This window comes from Adiantum capillus-veneris, chromosome 6, assembly GCF_014529385.1.
Source record: "Adiantum capillus-veneris isolate H3 chromosome 6, ASM1452938v2, whole genome shotgun sequence".
In the NCBI taxonomy this organism is placed as follows: Eukaryota; Viridiplantae; Streptophyta; class Polypodiopsida; order Polypodiales; family Pteridaceae; genus Adiantum; species Adiantum capillus-veneris.
In genome coordinates, this window is record NC_140936.1 from 157,302,484 (window position 1) to 157,326,869 (window position 24,386).

A 24,386-nucleotide genomic window follows, 5' to 3' on the forward strand; every position below is an offset into this window, starting at 1 on the left:
ACAAGTTGAAACGCAAGCCGGATGGTGAGATCGATTGCCATAAAGCTCAACTTGTTGCAAAGGGTTATGCACAGCAAAAAGGCATAGATTATGAAGAGACTTTTGCTCCCACTTGTCGTATGACTACTGTGCGTTTTCTATGTGCATTCGCAGCTCATTTTGGTTGGGATGTACATCAATCAGATATTGTTACTGCTTTCTTGAATGGTGACATATTTGAGGAAGTTTATGTAACGCAGCCTCACGGTTCTGTCAAGAAAGGACGAGGATAAAGTGTGCAAATGTAACAAGGCTTTGTATGGGTTGAAGCAATCTCCTCGTGCTTGGTATGAGAAAGCTGACACTCATTTGGTCAAACAAGGCTTTCGTAACAGTCCAACAGAAAGCACATTGTATGTAAAGCGTGAGGGTGATGTACTTCTCATTGTGGTTCTTTATGTAGATAATTTGCTGATTACTAGACCAAATGAGAGACATATTGCTGAATTTAAGGCTGATTTGAATGCTACTTTCAAGATGAAAGATTTGGGATCGTTGCATCATTACTTCGGTATACAATTTAAGCAATGTGATGGTGGCATTGCCTTGTGTCAGAAAAGTTACATAGAGACATTGCTATGTAAGTTTGGACTTGAGGATTGCAAACCTATTGCCACTCCCATGGAAAAAGGTTTCAAATTGAGTCTTCATGACGCTGGTGATCCTGCTGATGTCACCTTTACCAAACTGTTGTTGGATGCCTCATTTATGTATGCAACACGAGGCCAGATATTCAGTTTGCAATCTCACAGGTCAGCAAATTTATGCATAGCCCAGGGTCTAAGCATTGGCAGGCTGTCAAGAGGATTTTTCGCTACCTTAGTGGCACTCTACATCTTGGCTTGTTTTATCCCAAGGGGGGGATCATTGACGCCAAATTTACATGCTTTTTCGGACTCAGATTGGGCTGGTTGTTTTGACACACGAGTGTCCACAAGTGGTTTTTGTTTCATGCGTGGCAGCTCATGTATATCATGGTTGAGCGCAAGAAGCAACCTATTGTGGCCACTTCGAGTTGTGAGGTTGAGTGCAAGGCAGTCTTCACAGCTACGGTTGAGTGTGTATGGCTCAGACGTCTTATGGTTGATTTGGGTGTTGGACAAGACACTGCCGGTAGGCATTGGCTTTCACCCGAAATTCTTTACTTTAGACACACACACAGAGCACTTTGCAAAGGAGACCTGTAACGGGAATTAACACTTAATCACACACACGGCTCGGAAGCTAGAATGCTCCAAGCAGACGCCGACAACGTGTAGGCCCCAAAATTGGCGCCCCTTTCGGTATTTCTTTATTCTTTAGGAGGGTAAAGTACAAAGAAGAGTCCTAGGAATCCTTTGACTGTATCCCACTAAATACCGCCTGTTTTGGCCAAATTTCGGCAACATAACAACCCCTAAACTTGCGCGAAACCAATTCCCCTGCTGAAACTTGCTTCTATTGGCGTATACCCTCTGATTCCTGCCCAAAAACAGTAAATTCAGCACGCTGAATTTATTGGTTTTTGCCCTGTTTTCAGCCCCAAACAGTCCCCTAACTGTCCTCTACAAGTGGGGCACAATTCCCAAAGGTTCTGGCATTCGTATGGCTGAAAAACAGTAAAATTATAGCGCATACACAGTGCTGATTTTGCACCTGTATGGTGAGGTTATGACCCTCGCCAGTGCCTGCTTTGGAGTAGCAGCTAGCTACCCCTGTTCCTGCTCAAGGAGGCTCTTGCCTCAGCACAAAAGCATGAACCCACACAGCCGTACATCAGTCAAATGAGGATCCCTCTTGTGGGGCATCACATAATTGCACGTAGGGGAGAGAGAGAGCAGTGTGTAGTGTGCAAGGCATCACTCCTAGCACCACACTATACATGAGAGGGAAAGGAAGCACTCCATAGCTCTTAACCTGTGACAAAAGCTGAAATTAGGCCTCGCCCAGCTTAAAAATCAGCGCCCATTTTTTTGCAAGGGGAAAGTTCATGAAAAATCGACACTTGGCGCATTTACAAGCATTTGTCCGTTTCGGGTTCGCCGCTTAAAAATATCTTGACCGGTTGTCCAGTTGACTTCGCGGCAGAGTTGTAAAATGTTCCCCTAGTCATACCAGAGGTAATGACGTGAACACATTTCACGGCCCAAAATAGCAGTTCCCTAAATTTTAGGAGATGCTTCCGTTGGGCTCCCACTGGTCTTCTGACCATCTATCCTCATTGGGACCGCATCCAAAAGTGCAATGTGGCCCAATTGTCGGATACTTTTTGTTGGTAGTCCCACCTTGACTTTACGCCTTAATTGAGTTCACTTCCTAGTATCCACCAACTTGCTAAGTGCGACGGGGGGACCTATATGATCTTGCTCTGAGCCTAGACATCCTCTTACCATACGAATTCCAGTGCCGACCACTACCCATCTGCGGGTGAAACTACAGTTCACATTGGCCATGCAATGTCCGACCGTTTGCTACTTCAAGAAGAGGGTCTCAAAAACAAAACAAAACCCCTTGGAAAGAAACCAACAACTAAAGTTAGCAGTTGCCACGTCCCCGTGACATACCTCGTGACATACCCCCCTCTTGAAATCGCAAACGTCCTCGATTGCATACCATAAATACACGCCACTGATAATCTTGTGCTATCAACACTCTTTTATCATCGCATGTATCCGCAAGAAAGGTCATAACATATAGATACAAATGACTTAATGAGGCCTTCATACTTTTGCCATTTCCATCTATTACACTGAATTCATATGTACATCTGATGTACTAGCTCTATCATTACCCCTCCTTTGCACACGTTGGGTTGGGGCATAAGTAGGCTGTAACCCAAAGGCTTCAAGGTAAAGCTGCAATACATTTGGTGACTCTGACACTTCATGCTCTTCCATCCACTTTGCATCCATAGGCAGATAGTTCTTGAACTTCACCAAATAGCGTCTTGCAACTTGTCCTTTAACTTTTCTGTCCTTATGTGCCAAAACTTGCTCAGGTACCAGGATCTCATCAAGTTCCTCAACTTCTGGCTGATCCTCATCTGGCATATCTTCTGGCACATCACCCACGAAGGGTCTTAGAAGACTCACATGAAACACATTATGAATCTTCCATGCATCACGCAATTTCAGCCTTTAAGCCACATCGCTGATCTTGTCAAGCACTTGAAAAGGTCCATAGTAACGCATGCTGAGCTTAGGAAACAACCGTTCCTTGCCCTTCATCTTCTTTAACCTTGCCTTTTCGAACCTTAACAGAACCCAATCACCAGGTGATAGTAGCAATTCATGACGGTGACGATCAACAGCCTTTTTCTGCTTTGCCTGAGTCTTCTCCAAGGCAACTTTAATCTTCTTATACATCTCATCCATGTTCTCATCATATCGATCTGCCTCAAAGTTCTTGTCCTTTGTATGCAAAATGGGAGGAACCTTTTTGCCGCCTTCAACAATCTCAAAAGGTGCTTTGCCAGTAGATGAATGCACCATATTATTGTACGCATACTCAAGCATAGGCAAATACTCTTCCCACTTGCTGTTATTATCTGACACATAGCATTTCAGCAGATCTAAGACAGTAGAATTAGCCTCTTCTGACTGTCCATCAGTTTGTGGATGAAACGAAGAAGAGAATTTGAGCGTAGTGCCCATGTTCTCAAACAATCCTCTCCAAAACAAACTGGTCATGCGAGGATCACGATCACTGATAATCGATTGTGGCATACCATGGTACTTAAACACATTGTACATGAACAAGCGTGCCATCTGATCAGATTTTATCTTCTTCCTGACAGGGATAAAATGGGTCTGCTTGCTGAACCTGCAGATAATGGTCCATATACCATCATTCCCTGTTGGCGTCCTTAGAAGATCAAAGATAAAGTCCATAGCAATGCTTTCCCATGGCTTATCCGGAATCGGCAGTGATTGTAACAACCCTGGTGCCTTTTGCCTGTCAAACTTGACCTTTTGGCAAACTATGCATGCTCGCACAAAGGCATCCACATCTCTCCTCAAAGGTAGGCCAATAGAAGAATGTCTCTACCGCTTTAACTGTTGCATCAATGCCACGATGCCCTGCATACGGTGGGACATGACTCTCTTCCATGACCTTATGTCGCAGTGGCCTAGTGATACAAAGTCTGCCATGCATCATCATAAAACCATCTTTGAGGAGGTAGTGCTCGTGATGTTGCCCCTCTTGTAACTGTTCAAAGATCCTTGCAAAATCTTCATCAACAGTATATTGTTCCTTCATGTCATCTAACTCATGATGATAAGGAATTGACACAGCTGAAATTTGTGGCTTTCTTGATAACGCATCAGCCACAACATTCTTCTTGCCTTCCACATGCATAATCTGGAAGTGGAACATGGAAAGAATGTTTGCCCATCGCATATGCTTTTCGGATAACTTTGACTGTGTCAAGAAGTATCGCAAAGTCTGATGATCTGTTTGGACAACAAAATCAGCACCTAAGAGGTAGTGCTTCCAACTAGAAAGCGCATGAATCACGACTAAGAGCTCTTTCTCATAGACTTGCATAGTCCTCTCTGGCCCTTGCAAAATTCGGCTTTCATAAGCTACTACCCGTCCATCTTGTATTAGCACTGCTCCGATGCTATTGCCACACGCGTCACACTGGACCACAAATGACTTCTTGAGATCTGGCAAAACAATAACTGGATCTGAAGTCAACTTTCCTTTAAGAGACTAAAAGCTAAAATCTCTTTTTGGGTCCATCTGAAAGTGACCTCTTTCTTTTGCAAAGTGTGAAGAGGCGATGCTATCTCTGCAAAATTTCTGATAAACCTTCTATAGTAGGAACACAATCCAAAGAAGCTTTTGACATCGTACACAGTCTTCAAGTCTAGCCATGTCTTGATAGCTTCGACCTTTGCGGGATCCATTCTAACACCATCCTTTGAGACTGTGGCCCAGAAAGTGGATCTCTTCGAGGAAGAACTCACTTTTCTTAGGATTGACAAGTAACCTGTGATTGTGCAGCTCTTCGAACACAATGATCAAGGGACGCCTATGCTCCTCTTCATTCTTCGAATACACTATCATGTCATCGAAGAACGTTCCAACAAACTGTTGATGCGAGCGGAAAAACCGGTCCATCATTCTGTTGAACGTGGCAAGAGCATTTGTTAGCCGAAACGGCATCACTAAAAACTCATAAAGACCAAATGTCGTTCTAAACGCAGTCTTGTGCACATCCTCTGGCCTTATACGAATCTGATGGTACCCACTCTTAAGGTCTATCCTGCTGAAAATTGCAGCACCCTCTAAACGATCGAGAATATCATCAATTCTTATTCAACGCACGGTAATCAATACACATGCGCCATGAGCCATCCTTCTTCTGCACTAGGAGCACTGGGAGGCAAAAGGGTGAAGAACTAGGCTGAATCAACCCCTTCTCTAATAACTCCTCAACCTGGCCCATAATCTCTTTCTGCTGCGCCGCACTAACCCTACAGGGAGGTCTATTTGGTGGGCTACACCCTGGCACCAAATCTATCTGATGGTCCTCAGGTCTCTCTGGCGGCAATTGCGACGGTAATGAATCAGAAAAACAGTCACTAAACTTTTGCAAAAATGCTGACCTTTCTTTATCTAGCACAGATAAATTGACTGATCACTATCTGAGACATCACGTGCAAAAATCAAGTACACAGAAAGATGATTCTTTATTACAGAAGTGATAGCAGAAGCAGATACAATAGGGACTGACTCTCCTTTAAGCTTTACATCCAAGATGTGAGTTTTGCCCCTATGCTAGCAAGTGATCTTTTTGTTGTAGGCATCCAAGACTCCATGCACTCGGAACATCCACGGGATCCCCAACAAGGCGTCACAACCTTCCAGCGGCATGATGTAAAACTCTTCAGTGTCCACATACGACTGAATATGCAGACGCAGTTCTCCAATGATGGGAGTAACACACTTTGAGTGGCCAGGACATGCCAACCCTGCCTCTGTTGTATACCCCATCTCTTCAGCTCTGATGCCCAGCTTCATAGCTAACTCTGGTGAGATAAAGTTGGCTTTGGCACTTGGATCAAAAAAGATGAGTGCCGTCTGATCCCTAACTTTACCCCATGCCCTGCATAACTCACTGGCATCTGTGCTCGGCCTATCACCCACCATGTCTGGCACTAAACCTGCCGTGGGTTTTGGCTTCTTGCCTTTCTGGTCTTCTTTATCCTCTGAGTCAGCTTTATTCTCTGAGTCAGCTGGCCTTTTCCTTAATGGACAATTGATAGAAAAGTGACCAGGCTGCTCGCATATAAAGCATTTGTTCTCAGCCATTAGGACCTTCTTTTCCTCGAGCGACTTGCGCACAAAAGGCTTCCTTTTTCTGTTTCTTTGCCTGCGCTCCAGAAGTCCCGGCTGAATCCTTATCTTTGGTGGCCTTTTCTGACCCCTGTGACGCATCAGGACCCGTTTTCACAAAGGGCTTCTTCCTTGAATTTTTCTTTTGCTACCCTCCTTTGTCACTGCTCGGAAATCCACTGTCCTCTCCTTTCAACAAGGCAAGACCAGTGTTCGCAACTTCCATAAGCTGAGTAAGGGTAGCCACTCTGTTCTTTGTACAGTAATCGCGAAGCCCTTTAGGCAGCCCACAACAGTACTTTTCTATCTGCTCTGTCAGTGGCACAAATCTGTAGGAGGTCATTGAGAGTAACGCTTTACAAAACCTCCTATTGTATTCCAACAAGCTCTTGCACGAAGCTGAAGTAAGCTGGTGCCAATTTGTCAAGACGTCGGCTTGAAATTCATTTGATAGCCAAGTAGATGCAAACATTAGCTTGAAGTAAACCCAAGTGGCGAGTGCCTGTCCTTGCATTAACAATGTCGTCCACCATGTAAGCGCATTGTCCTTTAAGAAAGTGGCAGCTTTCCTGACCTTCGAGGCCTCTGTAAAATTCCCTCCCGCATAAGCTGTATCAAACTGCTGGAGGAAAGTGAGTGCCTTTGTCTTATCCTCGAAACCACTGAAGGTACTGAACTTTACCGCTGCACCACCTTCTTTGTAAGCCTTCGGCTTCTCTAGTGCCCCCAAGTTGTCATACGGAATGGTCTGCGACATGGGCACTTGTCACAAGGCGGGCACCACGTGCCAATAGAAAAAAACAGACTGAACACGCTTTTAGCACTTCAATGACAACTAAACTGAAAGAGAGAGAGACGACACGCGACACGGAGTGGCGGAATTCCACCCCAGAGAGTATTGGCCCCAAACCTTGGCGTCCCTTTCGGTATTTCTTTACATTGCATCATCAAAGTACAAGTCGGTACTCTAGACTCTGCACCTTCTCCATGAAGCATGCCAGAGAATGAGCCCTAGCCTCATATTTAAAGGCCCTTGGCCTAAAAAGCAGTTTACATGAAAAGCTTTCAAACTCAAAAGCTTCTGGCCAAAAAGCAATGCCAAAAGCTGCCAGCATAAATCACGAAAATCAGCCACGCTGTTGCAGTTTTAGGGTTAGGGTTTTCAAAATTAGGGTTTGCAGGTTTTAGGGTTAGGGTTTTCAGAATTAGGGTTTGCAGGTTTTAGGGTTAGGGTTTCAACAGTTAGGGTTTTTGGAATTTGGGTTTCAGCAGTTAGGGTTTCTGGCAAAAATTAGGGTTAGGGTTTTCTGCTCTCGGGCAACCACGTCATCACTTTGTGACACTTCTTCTGTTACTTGTTCTTCTTAGGGTTTAGGCCCCTCGGCCGGCATCTGAAAGTTGGCTCCATTCTTTAGGCTTTGACACGTCAGCAGTTTGTTACAGCACTGTAGTAGGCATGATCGGCACGTGTTGGCCATTCACATTTTGCGTCAGAGGTGCGATATCTGGCTGCTGTCCAGAAAAACCAACCATGCGAAAATGACCCTGTGGCACCCCAAACTGGCCCTGGTTGCAGTGGAAACCTAACTGCATGCCGATACTACCATACATGGAGTTTGGCATGATGCCTTGCATACCCCCGAACATTGTTCCTGGCATGTACGACTGACTTCCAGGCCCATAACCAGCCATACTTTGGAACACTGATCCACCTCCGAAATACCCAGGATGTACCGCGGGTGGTGGAAAAACTGAGTGCATAGCCTGGTATCCAGCTCCCTGTCCATTCATAACAGTATGCTGGCTCTGAAAGGTGGCGGGCTGAACTGGCATAACTTGTGGAATAGGCGTACTAGCCACCTGTTCAAGCACGGGAGGAACCTGCTTTGGAGCCCCTGACTCCGCAACATGCGAGTGTTCCCTTTCCTCCTGCGCCACATGAAGTACCTAGGCTTGAGCATCAACAAGCTCCGTATGTGGCGTAGGTTGCCTATTTTGCTGTTACACTGGTGATGCTTGCAAGAATTCCATAAACCTCGGATTCTGCACCAGCTGCGAAAAGACATTCACCGCGGCAACTAACTGAGCCTTGAACGCATCATCCTCAAGTTGCCCAGTCATAAAGCCCTGTACTACTGGAGGGACATTCACGTTGACAAGAGGTACAGACTGATGTGGCCGTGAGCTCTCGCCAATCTCAAAAACCATAGGAATCTCCTACCTGTCCTTTGAAGAGGAACCCTCTTCCATAATTCCCTTCCCCTTATCGGCCATAGTGTAATCCCCGCGTTCCTGCACTCTGTGTCTTTACCCTAAACAATTCCGGCTCACTCTTTAAAAAATGATTGATGTCCCAGCAACGGAACCATGAAACCGGCCCGTAGGGCGGTAGGCATTGGCTTTCACCCGAAATTCTTTACTTTAGACACACACACAAAGCACTTTGCAAAGGAGACCTGTAACGGGAATTAACACTTAATCACACACACGGCTCGGAAGCTAGAATGCTCCGAGCAGACGCCGACAACCTGTAGGTCCCAAAATTGGCGCCCCTTTCGGTATTTCTTTATTCTTTAGGAGGGTAAAGTACAAAGAAGAGTCCTAGGAATCCTTTGACTGTATCCCATTAGATACCGCCTGCTTTGGCCAAATTTCGGCAACATAACAGCCCCTAAACTTACGCGAAACCAATTCCCTTGCTGGAACTCGCTTCTACTGGAGTATACCCTCTGATTCCTACCCAAAAACAGTAAATTCAGCACGCTGTATTTATTGATTTTTGCCCTGTTTTCAGCCCCAAACAGTCCCCTAACTGTCCTTTGCCAATGGGGCACGATTCCCAAAGGTTCTGGCGTCCGTATGGCTGAAAAACAGTAAAATTACAGCACATACACAGCGCTGATTTTGCACCTGTAAGGTGAGGTTATGACCCTCATCAGTGCCTGCTTTGGAGTAACAGCTAGCTACCCCTGTTCCTGCTCAAGGCGGCTCTTGCCTCAGCACAAAAGCATGAACCCACACAGTTGTACATCAGTCAAATGAGGAGCCCTCTTGTGGGGCATCACATAACTGCACGTAGGGGAGAGAGAGAGCAATGTGTAGTGTGCAAAGCATCACTCCTAGCACCACACTGTAATGAGAGGGAAAGGAAGCACTCCATAGCTCTTAACCTGTGACAAAAGCTGAAATGAGGCCTCTCCCAGCTTAAAAATCAGCGCCCATTTTTTTGCAAGGGAAAAGTTCATGAAAAATCGACACTTGGCGCATTTACAAGCATTTGCCCGTTTTGGGTTTGCCGCTTAAAAATATCCTGACCGGTTGCCCAGTTGACTTCGCGGCAGAGTTGTAAACTGTTCCCCTAGTCATACCAGAGGTAATGACGCGAACACATTTCACGGCCCAAAATAGCAGTTTCCTAAATTTTAGGAGATGCTTCCGTTGGGCTCCCATTGGTCTTCTAACCATCTATCCTCATTGGGACCGCATCCAAAAGTGCAATGTGGCCCAACTGTCGGATACCTTTTGTTGGTAGTCCCACCTTGACTTTACGCCTTAATTGAGTTCACTTCCTAGTATCCACCAACTTGCTAAGTGCGACGGGGGGACCTATATGATCTTGCTCTGAGCCTAGACATCCTCTTACCATACGAATTCCAATGCCGACCACTACCCATCTGCGGGTGAAACTACCGTTCACATTGGCCATGCAATGTCCGACCGTTTGCTACTTCAAGAAGAGGGTCTCAAAAACAAAACAAAACCCCTTGGAAAGAAACCAACAACTAAAGTTACTTTAGCAGTTGCCACGTCTCCGTGACATAGTTAACAGTTGCCACGTCCCCGTGACAATCTACACTGCAGTCAGAGCGCATTGGTAGTTGCGAGGAACCCAGTTTTTCATGCTCACACAAAGCACATTGAGGTGCATTACCACTACATTAGGGAGAGGCTCTCAGCAGGAGAGATCAGCTTGGCTTATGTGCCAACACATGACAACCTTGCAGATCTTTTCACAAAGGCATTGTCTTGTGAGAAGCTCGAAGCTTTCCGCAAAGCTTTGGGCTTACTCCCCTTTGTGGACTCATCATTGGGCATGGCACGTCCCTTTACTCATGTGCAAGCTCTCATTCACCGCATCACTCCAGGGGGGATTTGTTACCATATACATGTGGTAGTGATGTGTGTGAACACACTAGGACCGCCGGGGCATTTTTTCCTCTTTAGGAGGTTTTTCCCCCCGTGGATTGTATATATGCCCATCACTCTAGGGCTATCTATCTTTCCATTGCACACCAAGTAGCACACTCTCTATTGTGTGCCTTGAGCTTCCTTCGTCTTCTCCAAGCTATGTGCGTTTCTCTGCAACCCTAATTCCAACAAGACGAGTCAAGGTACGCGTGTTAAAAAACACTTGTTCTATACTAGACAACACTAAGAGCACAAGATTGCAAAGAAAAAGTTGGGTTTACACTCATAAATACCAAAATATGACATGCGATGAGAACACGACGAGCACGCACCGCATATGTTGACGTGATGATCATCATCATACGCAAAGGGGAAAAAGTAATGATGTGCAAGTGAAGAGTGGATTAGTAGAGTCTAATGGGCAACATTGGCATATAGCTCAAGACTCTGAAAAGCCTAGAGAAAAGGTGTGGGATCCCCTGACCGTGTCCCGCCTGCATGTGTCACCGGGGACCCGCGTCCCGGGACGCGTCCCCTCTACGTCCCATGTGATGGACCCATCTGCATCGCGTCCCCCTGTCCCATCCCACCCTGCATCCCTCGTTCCGTCTCTACTAAAAAGGTCCATGTCCCCGGGTCCCCTGTTTCTATGGTTACAAGATTTCTCCTCCATTTGAAACAAGTTACAGAACGAAGAGAACGAATATCCCTATTCCATTCGAAACAGTTACCTCTACCACCACCAAGCAACTTGCATGGCAGTGCCATTAAAGAAGAAAATAATGGATGAAGCACATGCTTCATCTTATGCAAGTTATCGAGATATTCTCCCTACAACCTTAGCATTGAAAAGAATCCAAAACCTCTGGCGAGAGTCATTCAATGTATCTTTCTTAGTCATTCTCAAATGATGCCAAGCCGTGATGACATCTCTTTCATATTCGTCTAATATCCAAGTTGACGTGGAAATTTTCTTGAATTTTTTCCCACGTCGTAGGTGTTTCTCTACGTAACAACAGAGTAGACCACCATGTCTATGCCCTTCGAACTTTGGAGTGTTCCGTGAACCGACCTTTTGAGAAGGCGACATCAAAGTGCTGTATAAACTCAAGAGTTCGACAAGTGTCCTGGTAGCCTGAAAGTGTCTCAAACCTGACGGCCTAACCCCTTCCGTGAATTCCTTGGTCTTCTTGCTCATTTTTTCACTATCAGAAGAGGACGAGCTCTCCTCCTCTGAATTGATAGATGGCCTCCCATGCCTTCTAGACTTTTTCAAAAATCTGCTTTCCTTACTTTTCCTCCGCTTCTTCCGCCTTTTCACATCCTCACTAGAACTAGAGGACGATGAAAAAAATTTGAGTCATCCTCAAAACGAGCACGCTTCTTAGATCTGCTTGCCACCTCGAAAGTCGACTTCCGACCTAAATAACCAAGGAGATCCACCAATTTCCTATTTTTTTGAGAGTGCTTCAAGCCTTCCATTATCTGGTTCATCTTCTTTTCAAGAGCTCTGTCCAACCCTTTCTGCAAGTACAGTTTTCGCTTTTCTGCACTCATTTGTTCTTTCAGCTTTCTTCTGACCTGAGAGGAGAATCAATGACCTCACGCCATCTTGAGTGAATCTCATCAATCGGGTAATTTTTCAAGTGTTCCGTAAATCTCAAGTCTCTGGAGTACTTACACACGTGTCAACCTACAGTCCACGTTTATACTCCGCTCTGGCAAACTTCCACGCCGAAAATTTGCCCAATTCTTCATTCATTTCTTCAACTCCCGCGTTGGGTTTCAACTTTTCTTCGCCTTCCCATTGAGACTTACTCAAAGTTAATGAATTCCTTGACATATGCTATGGACGATCCAGTATCCAAAGCTTTACAGAAGGAATCTTCAAAAGGGAAAGATGGATACAATGTTGGCAACACCCGAGCATCAAGTCATTGGATGGGGTGTCATGGACAAAGTTGGTTGCACTGTCGAGGTAACATCGGGCACGAGAACTTCCATATGATATACCCGCCAAGGGGAAGCCTCCTCTGCAGCTAAATAGAGGTCTACATTGTGTCTCCTTCCTTGGCACCAACTACTCTGACCAACTAACAAATGGAATTTGCTTATACGGGACCCTCGACCTCCTCACTGAATGATATAAGGATATGGCTAGATCCATCTTGATGCCAAGCCACAATAAAAAGTAAATGGAGGTGCTTACTAAGATGTGAGTCCCTTCATCAAAGTATGCCAACCAAGTAACCAACCCACATGCTCTGGCATATAAACATCACCTCGAAGTACCTGCTTCCAATGCATAGGTAAAGCCACCTCAATCTCAGCTATCCTCTAACTCATTCCTCTGTCAGTATCATACCGATCTGCCATCTAATGTGTTGGCAAGAGTCTTTCCTCGCACCAAGAAAGCATAGACTATTTTAGTCAAGAATCCCGAATGGCCCAATTAATGAATTTCATTGTGAGAAATGGCATCGGAAGATGGATGGATATGGCTGAAAACAACACAAACATGTGCACAATCCCTCCTATCCAATGGCAAACAGCAACAAACTCTAAATGTAGAGCCTCCGGTTGCAACCATGTCTCGGTAATCTCCTAGATCTATACTATAGATACGCAAATGGAATCACCCAAGGCAAGAGAGGACACGAGAGGAGAGAAACTTGCAAAAAAACACAAAAGGCACATCGAGAGGGATGGCAATCTGGCAAAAAAGTGGCAGTTAGAGGAAAAACGCCAAGAGAGATAACAATGGAGACGACAAGATTGTCACGAGACAGGAACCACATGCAAACGGGAAAGAACAAACTGAACAGAATTTTAGCACTTCAACAACAATTGAACTAAAAGAGAGAGAGAGAGCACACGAAACATGGAGTGGCAGAATTCCACACCAAGAGAGCACTCGCCCCAAACCTTGGCGCCTCTTTCGGTATTTCTTTATATTGCTTGAGTTCAGTATCATGCCGGTACTCGCGCTCTGCACCTTCACCCAGAAGAGTGCCAGAGACTGAGCCCTCTGCACATATTTAAAGGCCCTTGGCCTTGAAAAGCAGTTACATAAAAAGCAATCAAACTCAAAAGCATATGGCGTCAAAAGCTGGCGCTGAAAACTGGCCAGCATAAATCACGGAAATCCATACATGCTGCCACGTCGTCAAGTCAGCGTGAAAGACGAAATCCCGTACAGACTACCATGTCAGCAGGTCAGCGCATTATGCAGGAGTTCCGTACAGCAATACCACGTCATCACTTTTTACGCTGTCTTTGTGTGTGTGAGGGTCAAGCTTTATTTTAATGCCTTTATGTCACTTGGGCCCCATCGGAAGGGGTCCCATAAGTTGGTGGGAATTCTTCTTTAAAAAATAGGCCACTCGGCAAGACTTTGTAAGTTGGTAAAACTTCTTCTGCTACTTCAGCTTCTTCACTTGGGGTTTAGGCCTTTTTTTTTCCGAGAAAAAGATCCTTCTATTAGTTAATGAAACTGCCTATAGGGCTACAACCACCTCTTCAAGAGAGGGCTACAACAACCATGATGGGGAGACTCTCCCAATGAAAAAACAACATATGTACAATGAGGCTAAATCAAGAGATGGGAGGAGGGAAAAGCCACACAGGTGGTCGGTAGTGCCATCGGAGTACACCTTGGACCATGGTGTAGAAAGGCCCAGGACGCCAGAGTCGAAGGAAAGCCTCTCTGCGCTCCTGCATGCGGTCGGAGCTGCCCTGTAGTCTCTCGAGTTGTCCTCTGAGAATGTGGATCAGCTCTAGTCAAAGATCGCGAACAATCTCTGCTGGTGGCATAGGGCGAGCCTCAAAGATGCGGAGGCAACAAGCCCGCCATATGAACACAGAGTGTCAGGCCACTGATGAGCTCCCAACACTCCTCTCTCTCACTGCACCACTCCTGTGGAGTAAGCTCTGTGGCAGGCTGGAGTGTAGGTCGCCCTCCCTGCATCACTATCATCCTGCTGGTGGAAGATAGCTCAAACTGAAGTGCCGGGCCCGTGAGGGTGGACCAAGCCGCTGCTCCCCAAGTGTACTGTCGAGCCGTGGAGAGAGCAGGCATCAGCCAAAGAACACGAGGCCACACCTGCTGTGCCAAAGGACAATCCAAAGACAGTGACGCTGACTCTCCACAAGATGGTCACAAGCTGCACATGTGGTCGAGAGACCACTATGCACCAGCCAGCTCCCAACTGTTGTAGCTCTGTGTGCGACCAGCCACTGAAACAAGGTGACTCGCCTCGACTGTCTGGAGTCCCACAACCTCTCCCAAAAGGCTGCCAAGAACTCAGTTGTGAGACCCTCCTCCTACCAATGAGGTGCTGCAACGGGGGCGAGCCTCTCTGTTCTGCTAGTATATGACGTCCCAGTCGAACAATGTACTGAAAGAACGGGACACCTGGGTGGTCTACAGAAGAGAAAGGGTCCCTCCAAAGCCACTCTCCAGGATCCCACTGTACTCGTGCAGTGGACAACACTCCCAAGCCCAAAGTCTCCAGTGTCCAGTCTCAAGAGCTGCTGGGTCAGGATCCATGACACAAGTCCTCCCACAGATGCCCACCACTCGGATCCTCTGAAAACAACACTGCCACCTGCGGGGCCTCTACTGCAACTCGCTGTAAAGCGTCCCTCACCCTATAGCTCGAAAAAAAGGGATGGAACAGTCTCTAAGCAGGCCCCGACTGAGATGAGAACCTCCAATCGTGTGAAGGCTCCCATCCACCTGGGTGCTACTGGCTCGAGAGGTGTGAGCCACTCAGCTGGAACTGCCTCTAAGATGTCCTTGCACATGCTCTGCACCCCTCTCATGCCCTGTAGCTGGAAACCCTGCAACTCCTCTGACAAGCTTGAAAACTCTAGCCAGTCACCTAAAGAGCGCGTTGGACCCGCTGCCATGGGACCCCAGGAAACATGAGGCCAACTACCAATCAAGTGGCATCTCTGAGTGCTAACCATGGGGTTCCAAACAAGGGGTTGTCGTAGGCGCTCCTCCATGCAAGTAGGTTGTCGCTACTCCAGGCCTTGCCGCAAGTGCTCCCAAGATCGAAGCAAACTCACAACGAAGCGGTCCTCCAATCTCCTGCTCAAACCAACTCTGCGCATCTCTGTGAAGATCCATCTGGTCAAAGGTCGCCAGGGGCCTCCAGCCTGAGGCACCCTAGCACGAAGCCGCTGTAGCAAGAACTCCTCCCAAGGCTCCTCACCTGGAAGAAGTCCTCTGACTATGAACTTCCCAAGAAGGGCTATGCTCTACTGTGCTGGGTCAATGATCCCAAGCCCTCCCTGTGAACAAGAAAGAGGGATGACTTGCCAAGCCACTTTGGCTCGGGCTATCTGAGTGTCACGTCCTGACCAAAGGAAGTTCCTGATCAGTCTCTCTAACTGGCCGATACAAGAACTCGAGAAGATCCAGCAAGAAGTGATGTACCACATAGTCACCAACAACACCTGGTTGGCCACTACTACTTTGCCAGCCAAAGAAAGTCGTGCTGAGCTCCAGTGTAACAACTTCCTCTTGATAGACAGGAGGAGGGGAGCAATCTGATGCTCGAGAGACAAGTCCAGACCAACCTGACAGCCCAAGTACCGAACTGCTGTCCCTGGGGGAATCCACGTAAAACCCTCACCCGGCATCCAATCGGGCACAGGAGCACTACCAACTGAGAAAGCCATTGTCTTTCTCCAATTGATCAGTGCGCCAGATGCACAACAGAAGGTCTCAAGAGCCTGCTCACACCTGTGAAGGTTGGCCTCCTGGCCATCCAAGTACAAGGTTGAGTCTTCAGCAAACTCAACGTCCAGTAGCGCATCTCCCCGAATAGGAAGTGCTAAGCCCCGCAAACCAACCTGCTGCGACACCAAGAACCTGCTCATCTCCTCAGCATAGAACAGAAAGAGGAAGGGGGCAAGAGGGCAGCCCTGTTTGACCGAACGTGTAAGCATCAAACGATCGCCTCTACCTCCTGACAAAAGTACCTGACTGTGTGCTCGACTATACAAAGCTGACACCCCTCTGATCCAAGCATCTGAGAAGCCCATCCTACGTAGAGTGCCCTCCAGAAAGTCCCAGTCAACTCTGTCGTAGGCCTTCTCAAAATCAAGAAGAAGAATCACCAGATCCTCACCACGAAGCCTCGCCAGGGCAGAAGCCTCCCAAAAAGTAAAGATGTTGTCAAGGATACTATGCTGCTTGACAAAACCAGTTTGGGTCCCATGTATAAGGCTCTCTAGCAGTGGCTGGATCCTCAAACTCAGAGCCTTGGCAAGAACTTTGTAGGCTGAGTTGAGGATGGCGATGGGGCACCATTGTCGAATCTCATCCAAGGAGCCACCCTCCTTGGGAATGAGGTAGATCAGACCCTCACTCATGCTGTCAGGCATCTCTCCTATGTGCAAGATGTACTAGAAAGCACTACAGAGATCAGGGCCAAGCAAGTCCCAGTACTCCAAGAAAAAACTAGGAGTCAAGCCATCCTCACCTGGATAGCTACCACGAGGAAGTGCACTAAGAGCTGTGTGCAACTCCTCAAGCTGAAGTGGAAGCTCAAGTCTCTGGCGCATCTCCTCAGTCACAAGGCAAGGCATCTGTGCCCACACCTGCTCCCTGCCTGACTCTCTGACTAAGGCTCTACAGATAGTAACTCACCGGAAAAGTCAGTAGCAACTGCACGCATGTCCTCTGGCTCAGAAGCAACTGACCCGTCGGGCCTCCTCAATTGACTGACCTTGGCATGCGTATGCTGAGGTCCCACTGCCTCGAAGAAAGCACCAGTGACCAGTCACTCTGTCACCCACCTGCGTCCACTGAGATGCCTGTCGGTGAAAAGCAAACTCATGGCGCGCTCCTCTGTGCTACCAAGCTCCTGGCGAGCCTGCTGTAACTGCTCCTCCAACCAAGGACTGTCTGGATGCTGCTCCTGCATTCTTTGCAAGGAAGCAACACCCCGTCTGAGACGCTGCTCCTCCTCTTTCGCTGCAGTCAGGCAAGTCAAGGACTCCTGGAGAAAGAAACGACTAAGCTAAGCTAGTCCTGAGGCCACTCTGTCAGCAGGAGAATCCTACATGTCCAAGCTCTTTGTCCAAAGAGCCTCTACTCACTCTCTGAGTGCAGAGTCCAGCAAGACCCTCTCAAGGATGCGTAGCATCGTGCTCCCACACCTCTGCCTATCTGTCACTGTGAGGATCACTGGTGCATGGTCCGAGAAGGAAGTCCCTGCCAGGATGCCAACTGTCCCACCTGAGTCACAGAAAAAGTCACTAGTGTAGAAGCGATCTATCCGCGATAGATTCACTCCTCCCACTCTGCGGTCCAAACGAGAGAAGGCCAAGCTGTCTGGGGGCCTCACAAAGCTAGAGTGTTGCCACACATCCGAAACCCTCAGTCATACAAAACCTCTCCCAAGCTGCCAGCTCAACTCCCTGCATAGTAGCGTGGCTACCACCAATCCTGTCAGAAGGGTCCTCCAACATGTTGAAGTCACCCCCAATGCACCACTGCTCTGCTTGCGGCAGAGACTCAACAACCTGTGACCAAAACTCTACTCGTGCACTCGCCACATTGGGCGCATATATGTTCAGGAAGCCCACAAGGCAACCCTGAACCTACATAGTGATCCACTGAGCCCTGCCTGGCACAATAATCCCTCTGCCCACAATGGCCTGCTGTAGAGACTCCGCAATAGTCATACATACCCCACCCTAGATGCCTCCAAGTCCAAAAGCAGCTTACCAAAAAGTCTCATAGCGACCACGCAAAATCTGACCACAACGCCGAATGCGGCTCTCACAAAGATGATGCTCCTGCAGCATAAGAATGTCAATCTCACCACCCACAAGGCCTCTCTGCAGCTCCTGACGCAGTCGACCCCTCTGTCGCTGAAACTGGGGCCCTCCTAATCCCTGCACATTCCATGAGATGATCCTCATAGAGTCGGTGAGAGAAAAAAGATGCTGCAACAATAGCCAACCTCGCTATCTTTGAGGCCGGTTTGGATGGGGAGTAATCCACATCCGAACGACCTCTAGACAAGCGCGCAAGAAGTGACTGTCCCGCCCAGGCCCAAGCCGAGCGTGCAGCCCGAAGGGCTACATCCTCTCTCCGAGAATCCTCATGCACAAAAACATAACACAAAGGGCACTGAGTGTCAGCAAACAAGTATACCACGATGTGCCTGCAACCTGCTGCATCTGGAGGTGTCACGCTGAACTTGGCAAGAGGCCAAAGTGTCTGCACCAGATCTGTCACTGCTAAGTCCTCTGTGTGATGTGAGAACTCAATAGCCTGTGTATGGAGCCAGTCTAGGACTGTGTGCTGGGTCCACTCCGCGATATCCCTACCACACAACGGAAAGGAGAAACCCACCGCTGTGTCCAGGGCCTCACTGCCTCTAGCTGCAAGAAAGAGGACGTGGACTCGAAAGCTGGCCACCTCCAAGTCAAAAGAGGAATCACCCAGAAACCGAGTGAAGCTGTAATCGAAGAAATCCCAATGTCTGCGAATGTCGAAGCTGGTCAGACCTCTGGGGATCGCTGCAAAGGGAGAAGTGAGCACCAGAAAAGGCAGCCTCAAGTGGGGTTGTCCCTCACGAGCCACACGGCTCGTAGCGAAAGCACTACCAAGAGAACACCTTGCGGCAGAAGCGTGGCCAGTACCCTGTGTCTGAGGAGGAGTGGCGGAGGGGTCCGGAGACGAGGCTGAGGGCCCCATCGAGGAGAGGGGAGGGACGGGGGGCGAAGGTGGAGGTGGGGGGGGGAGGAGGCGGGGGAGACGGGGAGGCAGCGGCTGATGGAGGAGGCGGCGGTGGTGGAGGAACAAAAGTGGATGGGGCCTCCTCAGGCAGGTCCTGTTGAAGGGGGTCGAAACGGTTCCCAGTCGGAACCCAGTGCTGCTAAGCTGCAATAGGTCGACCATCAAGAGGAGTAGTGGGGTGAGCTCTCCCTTGACGGTGGCGGCCAGGCACCTGCTGCCAACCATCAGCTGGCTGGTCACTAGTCTCTATCGAAGTACGAGCCTGTGTATCCTGTGTACCTGGCTGCTTGGCATGCTAAGCCTTGGGCGGCTGCGCATGCCCTATGGGTCGAGGTCTCCTGCGAGGGCAGGCCTTTGCCATATGGCCGATCTGTCTACAAATGAAACACTGGTTCGGAAGACCAAAATACTCCACATTCTGTCTAATCCATCCTCCACTCACCCTAGGCAGCAGTACCACCTTGGGGAGGGAGTGTGTCACGAACAAGAACCCGCACAGTAGGTAGACCTGCGGTCTTGGCCACAAGAAGCTGCCGTGCATGGAGACTCCAAAACTGTCCTATGGAACCAATCCTGGGTAGGAGGGGATGGTACTCTCGCCTCAGGCATGGAAAGCAAACCGAAATCGGCAAGTCTACCTCCTCCTCGAGCACATCTGTAGTAGGGTCGAAACCGTGATGCCAACGTCGGAAGTAAGCTCGAGCTGCTCTGATGCCGAGCGGGCTCATCGAAATCACTTTGGTCACCATATCTGCAGACTCCAACTCGACCTGGTAGTACCCTCTCCCGAGGATCTGGACATCTGTAATCTTGCCCACATCGGAGAGAAGACGGGCCTGCAGTAAATCCCAAACTTCGCCCCGACTGGGCCGAGTGCCAATGATTTTACAAATAACCGAAGTGGCCTGCAAGCGCTCCACTTCGGCCATCAAGCTCGCTTGCTCTTCTGGCGAAAGAGCAAGTCGAAGGGTCGGCTCCGTGGTGTCGGGCGAGGGGGCTTCTGTGGAGTCCCTCTGAGGTGGAGCAGAGGCCGCCATTCTGTGTCTACTGCTGAAAAGATAGGGGCGTTGGTGTCGAGGCGTATACCAACAAGCTGAAAGAACAGCCTACAGGCAGGCGGAAGGTGAAAAGAGAACAAGAGCCGGGGGGGAGAGTCGGAGGGTTGAGGCCACGGGGCGGGCAGGTACAGCGATAGCGAAAGGGGCGCGAGGACAGGCAAATGAGGGAGGGGCGGGCAGGGACAGCGAGCGCGAGCAGGGGGGGAATGGGCGGGTTGGGCCAACACGAGTGTGCAGGAGCAGGAACAAGGGCAATGGGCAGCGCGCGGGGGGTGGAGCAGGGCCTCGCGAGCTAAAGGGGGGGGTGAGCGCTAGCAACAGCAAGTTTTCGATGAACAAATTTTATATCTATTGGGGTTTAGGCCTATGAGCCGGGATCTACAAGTTGGATCCATTCTTCAGTGGCTTGACACGTCACCAATTTGTGACATCCCCCCTTCTAGAAACTTGAAAGAAGTAATTGTCTACGATTACAGCATATCTGTAAAACAACTCAAGTTAGCTCAAAAATTTCCGAGGGACTATCAGTTTTCTCATTCCAAATCGGAACTCTTGATTTCTTGGGTCGTTGGCTTCCTAAAAGAATCTCATCCAATAAGGAGTCTCATTCCATATTGGAGCTCTTAATATCCTGGATCGTTGACTGCAAGTGATCTTTATGGCTTATGCCTTGTAAGACGGAGCGATAAAGACGGGAGTGCGTCCGATGCGCGATGAAGTAAGGGTGGGAGTGGCTAATAAGTCCGAGGTCACGACACAAAGATTCTTCGAATAAAATTCCAGTAGACTTTGGAAGCGCCGGTTTACTCTGTCTGCTCTTTGGTGGGATTGGTATGCTTTCGGAAAAGCACACGCCTGAAGCTTTGATTCCACTGTCACGAGACAAGAACCATGTGCCAACGAAAAAGAACAGACTGAACAGACTTTTAGCACTTCAACAACAACTGAACTAAAAGAGAGCACACGTGACATGGAGTGGCGGAATTCCACCCCAAGAGCCACAAGCAATGCAAGCAAACCCATGAGCGTGCAGAGGAGAAGAACACCGCCGTCACCATAGATTTGCAAAGTAGGGCATATTCAAGATGCCTCTCTCTCTCTCTCTCTCTCTCTCTCTCTCTCTCTCTCTCTCTCTCTCTCTCTCTCTCTCTCTCTCTCTCTCTCTCTCTCTCTCTCTCTCTCTCTCTCCATCCAAAAAAAGTGGAGCTTTGATCCTTTGAATTACACAAAATCGACCATAGGTCTATATACAAGAAAAATGGGAAAAATCCAAAAAGATATACAATGAGATCATGGGGAATAAACTACAAGATATATCTAAGGATAAAGATACTCTAATCAGGTGGTGAAATGTAGCTATACACAAATCTGCCCAAAGCTCTATCCACCTCAAGCGGTGTAGCGCTGTGTATCTGACTAATATAAAGCATCCGCTGTAAAAACTCTTGTAGCAACGCACGAAAGCCAAGGGACTCTAAAACCCCTAGGCCGTGCCTTCAAAATCATTTGCGTCTAGAGAGAGAGAGGATTGGAGGGCAATGAGCCCAAAATGCTGGCTAGCAAGTACTATGACAATCTAATACAAGGAACCTGGTCACCGTCAAAAAATGCCACATCAACATAGAAATGCAACGAAAACATAGAAGTTATAAAAACAGGCATTCTTCAAAGACCTAGCAACAGGGTTCCTACCTCTAGCCAGCCTACTGGGAGGGCACATACATGGCACAACAAGCCTGGTGTAGATACTGCTACCTCATATACGGCAGGCCCAGCGACAAAACAACACTATCTCCCGAGTCTGCTCCACGAAGATATCTGAGCCACGAACGACAGGAGGTGAAACTCTCACAATTTTCAGCCAAGTACACATTAGATCATGACCCTACATCATCAGCCACATCCGCCCCAAGAGGCATCTCTATGGAGGAGTGGCTTGCAGCCATCAGGTAAAAAATTGTAGTAGTCGAGAGAGCAGTCAATCAATTGCCAAGTCTCTCTCAAATTGAATCTTCATTGAAGGTAATTTCATTTCAAGAGTGTTACTGTTCAAGCTCTAGTTGGCCTTGGTAACCATCCAATGCTCTCGTCCAATAAAAGAGTGATAGAAACAATTTGCAAAATTGTCAGTCCTGGGCTTCTGCCTTCGATCTTGCCAAGGGTGATCAGCAACCAAGGGATCGAACATGTGGAACGAGTAAAGGCAGCCATGAAGTTGCTCCAAAAGACCTCGATAACCATGAGGGATATGATAATGATGCCGCACTATATGAAAGGAGAAGAGATGGCTATGTCCAGGTAATGCAGTACCAGCGAGACAAACAATATCTAGCCTAGCCGTATGATGGAACTGTTGTCGATGGTGATCTCTCTCTCTCTCTCTCTCTCTCTCTCTCTCTCTCTCTCTCTCTCTCTCTGTGGAAAAGAGGCTGCGGATGAAATAAGGAGCATACCAGCAGTCCAATGCCCATTTTCATAGATAAGGCGGTTGCTGTCGAGTGTAAGAATGACTCGCCCTAAGTCAGATATCTCTGCCAACGCCTGCTCCGACCGGGGCAAAGGCTTCCTTCTTCCGAAACTGTTCGTTAGCTCTCATTAGCACAACGCGTCATTTTTGTTACAGACATACAAGGGCCTGAGCTACATACCTGAAGAGACCCATTGGAAATGCAGCTGTGGTTGTGTGTGTGTGTGTGTGTGTGTGTGTGTGTGTGTGTGTGTGTGTGTGTGTGAGAGAGAGAGAGAGAGAGAGAGAGAGAGAGAGAGTCCGGCTGAAGGTAGGGAAGCCACCTGACAAAGCCGCGTGGTGCCGCGCGGGCCTGCTTTGAAACGTTTAAATTCGAAACTTCCTTTTAGCTTTGAAACGTTTAAATTCGAGTTCAAATTGACGTGACTGCCTGCCTACATATATCTTTCCATCTCATTAGGAGGAATCTCTAGAGATTCCGTCCCATGCTTTGGTCCACGTTCATAACGTTAACCAAAATCACCTTGGAATCGAGCTCAAGATATACGAATGTACCTTCTATTATTAGCCATTACAACGCAATGCCCCCCCCCCCCCCCCCCCCCCCCCCCCCCCCCCCCCCCCCTGTTGACCCTGTATTGTTTTGATATAGAATTGTATTGTCTATATACACACATAAGTACACCCCTATCGCACTGGGCCGCATGTCCATCATGAGTTGGATGACCATGATCAACATGCCTTTGCATGAGAAGAGTTCGGATTACAATAGCTAGCACAAATGCTGTCACATTGAGCGCGTGCGTGAAATTAGAAAAGTTGCTACGCGTCCAATCAAACGGTAGGATTAGTGTTGGGGTTGAAGTTGGGCGGACATGGGAGACCGATACAGTTTTGGAAAAAGTGTGTCGCTAAGCTAGACGGCCAACTAAGTTGGGAAAACATGGATAACATCCCTGTGTGACAAGTGACTCCGTCGACACACCCGTTGATTGGTTGGGAAGAGAATAAACGTTGTTTGCATGTCCCAATGTGACACGGGTGTTAGAAAATAGCGGTTCCAAACTTGTCATCGATCGGTATGGCCCTCCACCATTGCCTTCGACAACGGATTATGGATATGGGAAATGCACTTTCCCTTTGTCGCTTGCCTCCCCACACAAATGCACACACATCTACATAGAGGTGAAATAGTCAACAAATAGTGAGGTTAAAGTTCGTGTAAATGTTGAAAGAAAAGGGGAGTTGTTTTTTGGCCTTCAAAATGAAAAAAAAAATGAATCATCCCTAAGATCCTAAGAGGACAATTATTTTTTCCAAACTCTATAAGAAAGTAGTAGAGATGCCTTGTTTGTTAGATGGGTCTACTTAAACAAAGTGAAAAGATCACATTAACATTTTAAGATAAAATAAAGTAAAAAAGTAAAATAAAAACAATAATTTAAATAAAAAACAACAAATTAAAGAGATCCCATTACAAACTAAAAAGTAGATCTAATAAGTATCTATATTATTATAAAAGGGGGAGGGATTCCGGCTCCCTCCC

The 24,386-nt window shown here is 47.8% G+C and overlaps 1 protein-coding gene across 1 annotated transcript in view; it reads right to left on the bottom strand.

The window, feature by feature from the left end:
• LOC147456569 (uncharacterized) overlaps nt 1–23,192 on the bottom strand; it is a 35,323-nt gene extending 12,131 nt beyond the window's left edge. The window contains exons 1-2 of the mRNA XM_086515504.1: nt 23,022–23,192; nt 22,827–22,951 (exon numbers count right to left, since the gene is read on the bottom strand). Of these exons, the coding sequence (XP_086371630.1) occupies nt 22,827–22,951; nt 23,022–23,035 (139 nt within the window). The 5' untranslated portion in view covers nt 23,036–23,192. The remainder of the gene's footprint in view (nt 1–22,826; nt 22,952–23,021) is intronic.
• Between the last annotated feature and the right edge of the window lie 1,194 nt (nt 23,193–24,386).